The sequence below is a fragment of the Gadus chalcogrammus genome, chromosome 14, assembly GCF_026213295.1.
Source record: "Gadus chalcogrammus isolate NIFS_2021 chromosome 14, NIFS_Gcha_1.0, whole genome shotgun sequence".
Classification (NCBI taxonomy): Eukaryota; Metazoa; Chordata; class Actinopteri; order Gadiformes; family Gadidae; genus Gadus; species Gadus chalcogrammus.
The window spans coordinates 11,407,841-11,421,361 of NC_079425.1; the positions used below are offsets into that span (position 1 = coordinate 11,407,841).

Here is a 13,521-nt window from a genome sequence, read left to right on the forward strand (position 1 = left end):
ATCATGGTAAACTAATCATATTCAGAAATAAATGTTCAACATTCTTAATAATAAACTGATCATAAATGATAATTTAGAAAACATGTAAACTAAGATTGTAAAAAGTAAGGGTCTATTTTGGCCCTCGGTTGTTTTTTTTATAATACTTTATAACAAAGAGTGTGGAAACAACTTGGAATGGTTCACTAGGCTCTAGGTAAGGATAAATAATAGTGTGAGTTCAGAGAACTGCAGCCATGGAATATGTCTGCTAACTTTAGCTGGCCTTCAATGTGTTGTAACCTTGGCAAAGTGCTGTTTGTAATCACCATGGCCACCAGAATAACCAGTGCCTGGTGCACTTGAATATGTGACTTAGTATGGCTTATCTTCAAATAATAAAAACTGTTCAATAAAAAAATTAATTCTCCACAATTTCTAATTTTAGATTATCTTTGTAATATATTTGTGAATGCCTTTTCTAGTTGAATTATGTGCTTCAATGTTAATAATTATCCACAAATACCTACCCTGCACCATTAGTTCTGCTACTGACTCTCCTCCGTTGGTCTTGACTCTGTAGTGGCCGCAGTCTTCTTTCGTAGCCTCGTTTATGATCAGTATGTGTTTCAGGCCGTCCTTCTTAAAGCGATACTTGAATGACTCGTCTCTTGTCAGTTCCACGCCATCTTTCTCCCTATAGAAACAAAAACAAATCAACGATTGAATATGTGTGTATATATATAACTTTAATGATCACTGGAGGTATATATCTTTGTATATATATGTGTCTATATCTAGATATAGACATCTAGATCTAGACATACTGGATAAGTGTCTGTATATATCTATATCACCCTGCCAAGGTGCTTTTAATTGGGTATGACGGATAGAGTTCAGCAGTTGGACCTCAGAGAGAACACCTTTGGTTGTTTACAAAAGTTCAGCTGTATATATAATATATGTATCTTTATATTTGGAACCAAACACTTAAAAAGTAAAAGGAATAACAAAAAGATAAAATGAATGTAGGCCTAAATGTGCCTAGTTTCATAGCTCAGTCTTTCTATCTTTCTGATATATATATTATTTCGTGGTAACTGGTCTTATATGATCCTCAACATAGTGATCTCTGCCATTTCATCACTGTAACTAAAATAAGACTTTTAAAACCATTAAAGTCATTCAGAGAAAACATTTCCAAAACGTCATTGTCTGCGGGACAATGACGACGAGGTGTGTGTTGAGCTCTTTCTGGGCAGCGGCATCCGAGATAAGGTTAAGCATCTTTAAACCTTTTAGTATGACAATTAGAGCCCTTTCTGGGCAGCGGCGTCAGGGAGATAGTTAAAGGGAACATATTATGAAAACAACACTTTTCCTGGGATTTGGGGTGTTGTTTTGGGTCTCTGGTGCTCCCACACGCAGACAAACTTTGAAAAAAGTATGTACATGATTTTTTTGAGTGAGTTATGCATTTCTGAAAGTACCCCACCTACAGTTACCAAACGAACGAGTCAGTTTTGGCGCCCCCTCCTACGTAGGTAGGAGGCACAGTTGAATATTACCTCCCACTTCCCCACTCCCCTCCAATCAGAGCATAGCTAGGATTTTGTGGACCAGCGGACGAGCAGCTCCGGCGGGGGGAACTCGTGGCAGCTCAGCTCCGGGAGTACAATCCCTTTCTCTGTGGCGGCAGTCCGGAGAAGGAGACATGGAGAAGAAAGGGATTGTACTCCCGGTGCTGAGCTGCCGGACTGCCGCCGATCTACCCAGGCCAGACTTTCCGGAGCAGCCGGAAAGCTTCGGTGGCAGTTCAGCTCCCGGAGTACACCACCGGAGCTGCCGGACTGCCGCCGAAGCTTCGGAAATGGCCGGACGGCTTTGACGGCGGCCGGACGGCTTTGACGGCGGCCGGACTGCGGTCGGACTGCGGCAGCTCCGGCGCGGGGAGCTCGGCGGCAGTTTGGAAGCTCCGGACATCAGACGCAGTCTTTATGATTCATAATATCATCCGAGGCGCACATAGCTTTTGGCCGTGATATTAGATATAATATTATATAAATACCCATATATCATATTATTATTATATTATATTATATAGATATAGAGCTCCAGGAGTCCGCAAACGGCAACAATCTCTTTTCCATGCTGTGGTTCAGTCTGACACAGTGGTGTTAATATCGACAGTGCAACCGTCGATATTTACCCCCCCCCGCTCGGAAGTCCTGTCCAGGGGCACAAAAGAAATAGTTGCACCGGGGAAAATCACCATGATGTTACGCCACTGGTCTGACAGCTCATTGGTCAATGGGCAGCTGCAGCCCATTTGCATTTAAGCTACAGACACCAGAAACAGTGCATTCTGAATGGACTGAAACAGAGGAAGAGTGGTAGGCAAGATTTTTTTTTCCTAAAAGCTATTTCCAGCAAACAGCTTCAAAAACATGTTTTCCGGAACTCAAATACTATGGTTACTAGTTGTGAAAACGCCATAATATGTCTCCTTTAAGCTTTTTTACACCTTTTAGTATGTATGAGGAGTAGATATCCCTCTGGGCCGCAACTTCAGGGAGAAAGTTAGGAACTTTAGGAAGTATGACGAGTAGAGATCTCTCTTGGCAGCGATGTCCAAAAGAAAGTTTAACTTCTTTGCACCTTTAGCATAACGCAACGATCTTTGTGGATGGTGAAGCTCCATTTGAGCAGGAGATTATTTTGATGTCCACGGCCGAGTGAAGGTTAAACTCCTCTGACACTTTAGGTATAAACTCATGGTGTGCAGCCCATTCCATATAGCACTTTGCTCAATATAACGTTCATATACAAGGACGGTACTAAAAAAGTATGACAAAGTTACCACGGGTCTCTCAGCCCAAAACACATTTGTTAAAAGCTCATAGTGTTATAATCCCAGCCGAAACAGTTAGTTAATTGCTATTAAAGATGTACCAAAGCTTTCTTGAAAAGAGACATGGCACTAACCCTAACCCTGCATTTCCTTTATTCTCCACACATGCTGTCTAACTATATCTTGTGTGTAAGTAATGCTTCCAGTATGATTTCATACCATTGATAAGCTTGTGTTATACGAGTTGCATTAATGATATAAATCTATTAATAGTCCACAGCTGCTGTATAGACACACACCACTAAGCTGTGTTTTAATGCTTGGCTTTTTCAAACTACCTTTTGGCAGCAAGGGAATCTCATTTTACAAACACAGGGCTGGCGTTATATGTGTCATACCTGGGAAGATTATTTAATGCACAATAAGGCCCTGAATCATTATTCCGTCATCGCGGGTCCTTCATCCCAGAGTAGTGGTGGTCACACAGTGTGTCTGGACCCAAGCACGGGACTGAGTGGCTCGCCGGATGGCTATCCTATTGTTTTAATTCACATTCCTTTCTCCTCTGTTTCACTTGATCATCATTCATTTGATGATGTCTTCAGTCTAAAAGTATTGATATATTTTGGAAAATATTAATCGTCCAAGCATGTTTTTGATAATTATTACGAAAATGTAATGAGTAGGCCTATGTTAAACCTGGGTCCGAGAACAAAAGTTCATCCAGTGGGTCACTGGCGTTAAAACATGTGGCCACCCTTTCACAGATCGAAAGCATAGTATGAGGTTTGCTCGTTAAATATCAGGATGTAGCGGTGCCATTCCTCACCACTTGACAGGAGCTCCCTCCTCGGACACCTCACACTCCAGCTCCACCCTCTCTCCCACCATCACCATCTGATCTTCCAGGTCCTTCACGATGGTTACGGGAGGCTCTGGACGCATCAAACACAGCCAGACACTTCAGCATGTTCTACCTCCTCAGAAATGGAAGGGGTCATTGTAGAACCAACCCAGGGGCCACTCATAACACTAATCATGGGCCTGCTACTTATGCATCGACATATAGGCCTATACATAGACCCCTTTGGAACGTAGTACGTACGTCAACGTGGACGCCATATTGGAGAGGCAAAGAATAGCCTGTTAACAAATACATGTAAACGGGGGAGCTGCGATTAAAAGCACTTCACTTTACAATAAAGGTACGTTAATTTAACATTAATTAAATTCATTCACATACTACAATGACTCATTGAAATCATTAGAGAAATGTTACGATTTTAGTGCTTTAGATCCAGAAAAACAGGAGCTACCCTATGAACTTGTATTTGTTTACAGGCAAGTCTTGTCCTCTCAAATACAGCGTTAAAGCAGTCAACGCCATATACGCAACTTCTATGTATCTACGTCTATGCTTTTACGTACCTGGGCACAGGTAGTAGACTAGCTAGTCAAGATAAGACACCTTGACCATGGCCCTTCATATAGAGTTATAGCTTGGCCAACACCTAAAGGTTAACATTTGTAGCCAGGTGTTTCAGTGGATCCTGTCTAGTTTTGCTCAATGTTTAGAGGATGTACCTTTGACGAAAAGCTCAGTGGTGCACTTCTCCTCTCCCACCACGCAGGTGTAGGCTGCGTCGTCAGCCAGGGAACAGTGGTTGATGGTGAGGTAGCGCATGTTGCCAACGCTCTCGAAGATGTACCTCCACAGTTCACAGGAACAGATTTTTATTTCAGACCGTAATACGTCATACAATGATAACATATATTGTAGAGATATCATATATTCGCTATTGTGTTTTAATTTGTTTCAGACTATTTGCTACCCGTTCTCAGGCGATGGAAAATGAATTTTAAAACACTTTGGAAACAGCGAAACATGGCTTGGCTAAATCAATCATTGACCATGTGAATACTTACTTGCTGGTGATGTAATCGAATGGCAATGAAGCAAGTCCAACAATTTTAGGAATGAGGAGAATTGTGAGGCGAAATCATAGGATAGGAGAGACAAGAGGGGAAGGGAACAAAACATTACTCATACTTTGAGCATAGTTATTATTTAGTTGTTTCCATCTTTTTGAATTGAATGTGAGCAGACCTTCCAGTGGGCTGAATCTCCTGTCCATTCTTCATCCACTTCACCAAGGCGTTTGGATCAGTCACTTCAATGGCTAACTTAATTTTATGGCCCTTCTCTATTTGGTAGGCAGGATCCAGCTTCTTGTTGAAGGCTAAAATATCAACACAATTAAATTCCTTACGTCTATATATTTTTTTGATTAAAGTTAAAGGTCATTCCATACAACTCCAGTACCAACCTTCACTTTTCTTCTCTTCTTTCTTCATCTTTTTCAGTCTCTTGAGCATGCCCCGCAGGTCTGTGATGCCGTGCTGGAAGGCAATCTTCTCATAATCTGTTACAGGGGCCTTCTTGAGAATCTCCCAGACATCCACATCAGGCCCTGCGTTCGTCTGCGTAGCCCTGGGATACGCATTGCATTCGTTAATTCATTGTTCAAGCCCCTACAGGACGACATTGTTAAGCAACTTGCCAGCATTAAAAATGCATGTAGCACAGAGATTGTATGGATACAATATCATTACAGCTGCATCAAATTAGTTAAAAGTAGTTGCTCTGTTGTAAGATAGCCCAGCCACAAAGACATAAGAACAAGGCATCATGACGATAGTTTTAGCGTTTCCTTACCCTTTCAACGGTTTTACAAAACTGCTGCAGAAGCCAAAGCCAAATAGCAGTTATGGTAAAAAACAAACCAGACAGATTAGGACAAAGCAAAACAACCAAGATAATTTCAAAAGCTTTTGCAGCAACACAGCAACATATTAGAAATCTAGTGGTCAATAGTTACAGATTGTAAATGAAAAATAGACAAATCAAGCATAAATTACAAGTTGCGATATAAAAAAAATGTATGGTGTGTCACACACACCAGTGAATTTAAATAATTTGTGATTGATGTAAAATAGAAAAATACCCACGACCGGTTGCAGCTAGACAATAAATGTATTGTGGTAGATTCAAGTGGAGTCAATTCAAGCGGTAAAAATACCAAATGGCGTTTATACCTAACAGCCATTTGGTATAAAGAGTTGTGCAAATATTATGGTAGAGTTAAATAAAAGACAATGTTACAATTGTCTTAACAATATAAAAAATAATGTATAATGATATTGTTAATTCTAGTTGGGGTTAGGAAGGTGCCGGTGTATAATCCTGCAAGATCATGCCATCTGTAAATATTGATGCCATGTTCTGGCAATTCAAAATTGAAAAGCATGCTGTCACTTTAATATTGTGCCAGAAACATGAACTCCAGTGTGTTAATAAAAAGAGCACAAGCTTACTCTCTGGAGAGTTCCAAGATACATAGAGAGAGAAAAAAAGAGATTGCGATTCATAACGGGAGAACATTTAGTACACATGTACATATACTGATCCTATACTTCTGAACTACTTACCTCTTCTTGAGCAAGCCGCTGAAGTCCAGCTCCCCCGAATCCTCTTTCCCATCAATGCTACTGTAGACACACAGCAGCAGAATGAACCCAAAGGCCTTTTACACACATACAATGGGCTGTTACCCGTACACAAGCATAGATTTCCATTCACGAAAAAGAAGACCAAGGCTTTAGATTATTTTCAATTTTGTGATTTCTATCCAAATACATTTGTACATTGTAGTTTCGTAAAATGTACAAATAAAAACATTTGTGTAGATCAAACAAACTTGTGGGTCTGATTTGCTAGAATGTTGCTTCCTGTTTATTCCTGGCAAAAGCAGCAACAACATCCTCCTCCAAATGAGAGCCAAACAACAACTCCCAAGGTTAAAGACTGCACCTGGTTTCAATCCCAGTGTGAAACGTCTGCTCCACTCAGATCACTGGGATGAAAGATAAAGGCAAGGACATTATTGTGATAATTAGTTAATCTCCTGTCTGTGATCTGGGCAGGCAATCAAGATCAGACCTGGGAGTGCTAATGTTACGATGCGCCACAACTGGACTACTTTCTCTGTGGGAGGGCTGTAATCTTATCACATTGAAAACTCCAGGAGGGTGGGGGGAGGAGTAGACAAAAAACAAAGGCCAACACTCACTCTTCCAGGGCACGTTTTGTGCAGCTTACTCTGCTGTTTTGGGTTCAGACACAGCAGAAGACCAGGGAGAGGTGAGGTACCCTAGTCATTGTTAACATTATTTTTCCCATAACAAAAGCCATATACAATGGCAAAATTGACACCCCGTTACGATTAATAGAGGCCAACCTTATTCAATCTTGAACAAACAAATGCCACAAATCAGATTGTGCTGAGGTTGGACACAAAATATCGTACCATTTGTCTTTATGGATTTTAAAACTAGCTACTAACACTTCTGTTGATCTTCTATTGTCTCTTCCCAAAAATCAGCAGGTAAGAGGCTCCATCAATCCAAACACTGTTTCTGTTTGACTCCAATGAAGGATTGAAGAAGATGACACGGAAAAAGCAGGAACTAAAATCTCTTTTCCTTTTGCGTCAGCAGCGTTTTCCAGTGTTTGGGTATGAGAGCTCCACTGTTGCAACAAACCCCATTTTTACCTTGATGAAGTTCCACTTCTCTTCGCTTCACTCCTGATAAGCATTTCCATAGTTACTTACCATTCACAATGCAGTAATAGGTCAACTGCAACTAGGTCACACGGTACCACCAGTACTACCATCCGCAGCGCTTTAGAATAATTGCTACTTGGTATGAATAAAGAAGTAAATTTTGAATTCATACTGAACTCAGCATTTCTAAAGCCTTGTTCCTGAAAAATAATCAATAGTAAACAATGCATATCAATTATAAATAAGATAATGAGAAAATAGTGTAAATTTATAAATTAGCAACTTTAACTCTGCAAACAATATTATGTATAATATTGAAATACTGATGGGAAAAGTTCTTCATTTTTTATCATATTAATAATTTTTGCTTTATGAACAATAATTCTGCAATTCGTGACTCCTTTTTAGTTGATAATACTGCTGCAATGATGCTTAAGGCATTTCCAACCTTCAAATGTAATTTATAAATGCTAAGTAAGGCATAGATAGTCCTCCCTTTAGATGAGCTGGCCTAACTAATGCTTTCTAACTACCTGAATTGATCAATCAAGATTTTACTTTTGGTAGTATGCATAGATATTCCTCACTTTAGATAAGCTCAAACAAAATTCTAAAACAAACTGATTATGAATAGCTTACTAATGCATATTCATGTATGAACAATGCTTAAAAAAATTGGTATTCACCATTACTACTGCTTAATCAATGCTTAAAAGTTGCAGTTATTCCAAAGCGATATCTTACAATTATTTTTAGTCCACAGCATCTTTAACTCACAAAGAGCACACATTAAGCTAAAAAAGTAAGGTTTCTACTGATCTAAAAGGCTCCCATACAATGACCCCAATAAGCATTGGAAGTTTAGGCTAAATTAGTCGAAGTAATTGTATTGACTCAATCAACATAATTTATAATATCGAAAAACTTGTGGGCAAAGTTCTAAATCTTTTTTATCAAATGCAATATTTTTGCCTCTTAACAGTGACCTTCTAACCTGTACGGTTTTGAAGTGTTGATTCAAAAGTAATTCAAAAGATAATGAAGAAAAATAAACTTACGTGCGTCTAAAAGCTGCCCTGATGTCAAAGCCTTCAACAGCACAGGCCTCTGAAATGCATTAAAAATATATCTTCAAAATAATTTATATTTTGATAAAAGATCACAAATAGCATTTTTGTATTGTTCCCAGATACATCTGAGTTGTATTGAAACATGGTATTGATTTTGATTTTTGAAACAAACAATAAATCATGATGACATGAAACCTGGTCAAGTCAAAGGTAGGCCTACCGTGTACGATCAGATCAAAATTACAGCTGTCGAACTTATCCCTGGATGACACCTCACATCTGTAAGCCCCTGCAAAGTTGGGCTTGGCCTCTACAATTTGCATCTCAAAGGTATGGATCTAAAACAAAGAAACGCACTCCATAGACAAAATAGTCTCTGTCATTAGATTTTTGATATATTATAAGTTCACTGCACGGAATAATACCTGGGTTTTCCGATCATACGTCTCCTTAAGCTGCAGGTGTTTCCCACACTTGCTCGCGAGGTCCATCCACTTCCCCTTAAACCATTTGACAGCTGGTTTCTTCAACAGCGTGCCAAGGTGCACCTTGGCCACAAACGTGATGGTCTTACCTGCATGAAGTAAACATCCTTTACCAAAATGGTCAAGCCCATCTGCACAGTCAAATTAATAAGTCAACTATGAATATATACAATTCATATTTTTATGCAATTTATCAAAAAAAAATGTTCCTTATAGTTCCACACCTTCCGATAAATATAATCTTTATTTATAATTTACCGTTTTCTACTTATACTACTGTCTTACCAACGGTAACTTCTCCACTCTGCGGTTTCTCTGTGAACAGACCAGTCAGATCCTGTCTGGTGTCGGGCTGAGCATCTGTCAAGTTTCAGAAAACATTCAATGTTAATATTATAGGAACATGAATTCCCTTGAAAAGATGTCAGGAAGATCTTGTTATCCAACAATGATTCATTACAGAATGTCCGGGCATAGCGTAAATGACTTAAATATGTATTGATTGAGTATTGGTGAAAGAAAGATTTGAAAGAAAATTTCTTTAGGATAACCAGATTGCAATATTAGAAAACAATAAGAAAAATAGGTTTATTTCCTCTATCTTCTTTGTGAATGAATGAATGAATGAATGAATGAATGAATGAATGAATGAATGAATGATGTTGTCGAGTGGCATGTGCGCTGCGGCCCACCCTCGGTGGGTGCAGCCGGGGCCGGGGGGTCTGCCGTTGCCGGGGGCTCTGCCGATGCAGGTGCAGGGGGGTCTGCCGGTGCAGGGACCGGACCAGTGCTCGGTTCCCCCTCTCCTGCCGGGGTCCCAGTTGCTGCCGTATCCCCCGGGACGTCAGCTGTAGCCGGGGGCTTCTGGGTGTCCGGTACCCCATCGCCTGTCCCACAAGACACGCAACATCATTAGACAAGGCAAGTAAAATATAGGTTTCATTTCCGAAGATAGGTGGGAAATACAGGGAGTGAGGAATACTTCAATTGTTAGTTGATCTTAAAGGTGCTGTAGGTACGATTTGAGAGTTGAAAATACATTAACATCCTTTAAACAAAATAAGCATTCCAAAAGAACCCTGCTTTCTCCGCCCTTGGGATGATTACGCTGTGTGGGCGAATCCGATTGACAGGGAATGATGGATGAACCGCTCAGAGAAGAGATCCCCTGATTGGTCTATAATTCACTTGGGGCGGTCTAAAATTGTAATTGTCCCATACAGAGGCAGCTGCAGTCATCCACAAGAGATATTCTCACAGTGCATTTCACTCATAAACAGCTGACAGATGGCTATGGTATTTCTTTCACTCAACGCTCACATTACAGCTCTTACATCTTACCTACAGCACCTATAATGTATTTATATGCAAAATAGACACACGTGTTAAACTCCTATCCCCCCCAGTCTCAGTCTGCAGTCTCAATAAACACACTGAACGGCAGGCTATCACTCGTTGAGGTCCAAGACAAACACCTGCGTAATCTATTCAAGATACTTCATAATCTTGTGACAGAGGAGCTCAAATATCCTTTGGCATATTTTCTCTACTCTATCACGGTGTGTATTTGTGTTTTTATCAGGCTGAGTTTCCATGTGTTATCAGGTGTCTGCTCTCCGGCCTATCCGGGGCACAGTGAAGTGCCGGTTACTCATGAGAAAATAATCTGCCATACTTCGGACCAAGGTCACACAAAGGGCTACGAACGATACACCGTCACACTGTGGTGGTGGGCCTATCAAACCAACCCTGTCCTTAGATCCTTTATGAGATGTTTCTCTTGCTCTCTGGTTTTCGCTTTTTTCACAGATCTGTTCTCGCTGCGCTTTGAGGTTTCTCGATAAGCACACAGGATGGTAATACTTTGCACTGAGTGGTTGGTAGCGTGTGAATAAGTGTCACTTTATTTGCTTGCATACACGGCTTAGATATTTTGATAAGAAAAAGGGATTGCTTGGGAAAATGTGACCGTGTGTGAAGCCAACGTGGCCAATGCGCCCATAAAGAACAAACGTGTCCACATACTTGATCACACTATGCAATGCTAGACATCCCAACTGTGTAGAAGTGGGTTAGAGTGAAGCAATAACAACACATCAAATACAGCACATAAATACATTTGAGTGCCCATGCTTGCTTTGTGCTTTGTGCTTTGTTCCGCTTACAAAGTGCTCCGGTCAGTAAGTGCTGCTCTCAAAATAGAAACACCTGCAACATCAAAGATTCCCACCTGGCTTTGCTATAACTTTCAGCTCGAACTTCACCTTCGACCCCCCAGCAATCACCGCATAGACATTGGCATCTCCCTTGGTGACGGCTGGTATGGTGAAGGAGTGTTTGTTTCCGTCTGCAGCGATTACGTGTGTCTTGCTGTTGTCTATGTCCTTTGCGCCGCACTGCCATTTGACTTTAGCGTTGTGCTTCTCTGTCTCCGCCTCAAACACCACACAGGAGCCCTCTTCTGCCTCCTGACCCTTTGGCTTCTTGACAAAGGCAGAGACTACAGCGTGGGAGTGGTGGGCAACATAATTCAGGTTTTTACATGGATTTATTTTGTTTATTTATTTAAATGTCTTTGTTTGTTTGACATCGTCTGACATCTCAGGTACATGGAAAATAATAGTGTCAGCAAATTAAATTCTTATTGAAACTATTCATTCAGTTATTACAGAACATTAAACACAGAAAGATAAAAGCTTAACATGTTTATCCTAAACTGTGCTGAACTTACAATGCATATATTGATATAGACAAATTCCTATAGACCCATTGTTTCACAGAGATTATTCATTGTATCACAGTGTTTCAGCGAAACATCAATTAAACATCTGACTCCAAACAAACATGTCAGCTTGGTTAATTCAACAAAACTGTTGCGTTGTCACTGAACACATAACTAAGCCTCAAAGCAACCCTCAAACATGTGAGTGCTAAATATATGTATATGGATAAAGAAACCCATGAATGACAAGAGAGACAAGGTGTCCGTTGTCAGGATATTATTAGAACTGATAACAGGTGTATAAAACCACCTTTTACTCAGCTGTTGTCCAAAGTATATGTAAGATGTTGTCACACCAAGCCGTATTGTAAAAGACGGAATTTTCAGGTTCGAACAATGGAAATCCGATCCTCGTCAGTAAAAGTCATACGATCCTATCCTAAATATGACAGTAATGCTGAGAGGCCACAGACGGGGCAGTTTACGTGACTACAACCCCCCATGGGACAAGTGTAAAGTCTGATGTAGCATGTGTGCAGGCTTACAGTAGGCCTCTGTGGGTGCAGCATGTTACATGTGTGGAGCAGATGAGAGACACAGGTACCACCACAGGGCGGATTAGGAGGATCTATTTTCTGACTCTGGAAGACTGACAAGAATGATGTGGCTGCCGCCTTGAAGCCTTTCATATATCTTTATCCTCTCTTGATCATCTTCATTCATCATTATGCTATTTGATTCAGATTGCCGGTTATCTTTTAGATGATCATTTCGTTAAAATCCTTTTAAGTTATGTCAATTGTGGTCATTTTGGTTTTAGAATTAGACCGGCCTCTACCAACCTAATAGTTACTGTGGCCGTATCCTCTCTGTGTAAAACATTGTGATACAGTGGATCATAAGCTGGCAAGTCTTTTTTGACCATGACAAAATCTGATAATTCAGTATTCTACAATATATAATACTATATAAGCATACAACGTTGATGGAAATGTAGGATTTATAATGTTAAGCTTGTTTAAGCAGGTCATAATTGTTTAGTAACAACTGAATGGTGAAGGTCTTAGCGCAAATGAAGTGACTACCGGTGTTGGACCCTGTCATCCGATCCCTTTCACACTCGACCAACACGATGCATTTCCACAAGCGGGGAAATAACAAAAAAGTGATGAAAGTATTTTGTTCCATTGGAATGCTATTGGGCTACATTGTTTACATGTAGACATGCTGGAAACTATGTACAACCAAGCAATGTGTTCCACTTGAGGCTCTGGCCGGACTTATGGAAGGTGTCTGAGTTCAAGAGATGCTTGGGATTATTTTAAGATGAATCACATAGTGATGTGATCACCTTCCTTGTTATTGTATTGTTTATTGACAAACATGAAAATATTGATGGTTGAATTCTATAATTTCAACATTATATGTCTGAATGTGGTCATGTGAATTATTTGAACTCTAAAATTAGCACCGTTATCTAAATCTTTGGTATCCCTTAACTAACCTAGACTCAAAAAAGTAAAAAGGTAATATTTTATATTTATTCATTTAAATCAATGTGTTATCAATCCTAATTATCTAAATAAGACTTATTTTTTTTGTAAACTGTTTAGAACAAATCAATTATACATTATCAAATGAAATATATTGAAATCCAAATATTTTGACTGCAGGCTGTTTTAGGAATAAATGAATATGGAAGCAATTATATTCTATCATCCTTAACAGCCTTCCTCTTGGTTTCTCGTGTCTATAACAGATTAAAGCAGCATTCATATGTTGAATGACA

At 39.9% G+C, this 13,521-nt stretch overlaps 1 protein-coding gene across 1 annotated transcript in view; it reads right to left on the minus strand.

Annotated features, from left to right (window-relative positions):
* The window catches only part of LOC130403954 (myosin-binding protein C, cardiac-type-like), a 29,355-nt gene that overhangs the window by 15,525 nt on the left and 309 nt on the right, over positions 1-13,521 (minus strand). Inside the window, exons 2-14 of the mRNA XM_056608507.1 lie at positions 11,241-11,510; positions 9,703-9,897; positions 9,296-9,370; positions 8,951-9,099; positions 8,746-8,863; positions 8,514-8,562; positions 6,320-6,379; positions 5,158-5,321; positions 4,938-5,070; positions 4,757-4,759; positions 4,415-4,539; positions 3,660-3,765; positions 510-676 (exon numbers count right to left, since the gene is read on the minus strand). Coding sequence (XP_056464482.1) covers positions 510-676; positions 3,660-3,765; positions 4,415-4,539; positions 4,757-4,759; positions 4,938-5,070; positions 5,158-5,321; positions 6,320-6,379; positions 8,514-8,562; positions 8,746-8,863; positions 8,951-9,099; positions 9,296-9,370; positions 9,703-9,897; positions 11,241-11,510 — 1,614 coding nt within the window. The remainder of the gene's footprint in view (positions 1-509; positions 677-3,659; positions 3,766-4,414; positions 4,540-4,756; positions 4,760-4,937; positions 5,071-5,157; positions 5,322-6,319; positions 6,380-8,513; positions 8,563-8,745; positions 8,864-8,950; positions 9,100-9,295; positions 9,371-9,702; positions 9,898-11,240; positions 11,511-13,521) is intronic.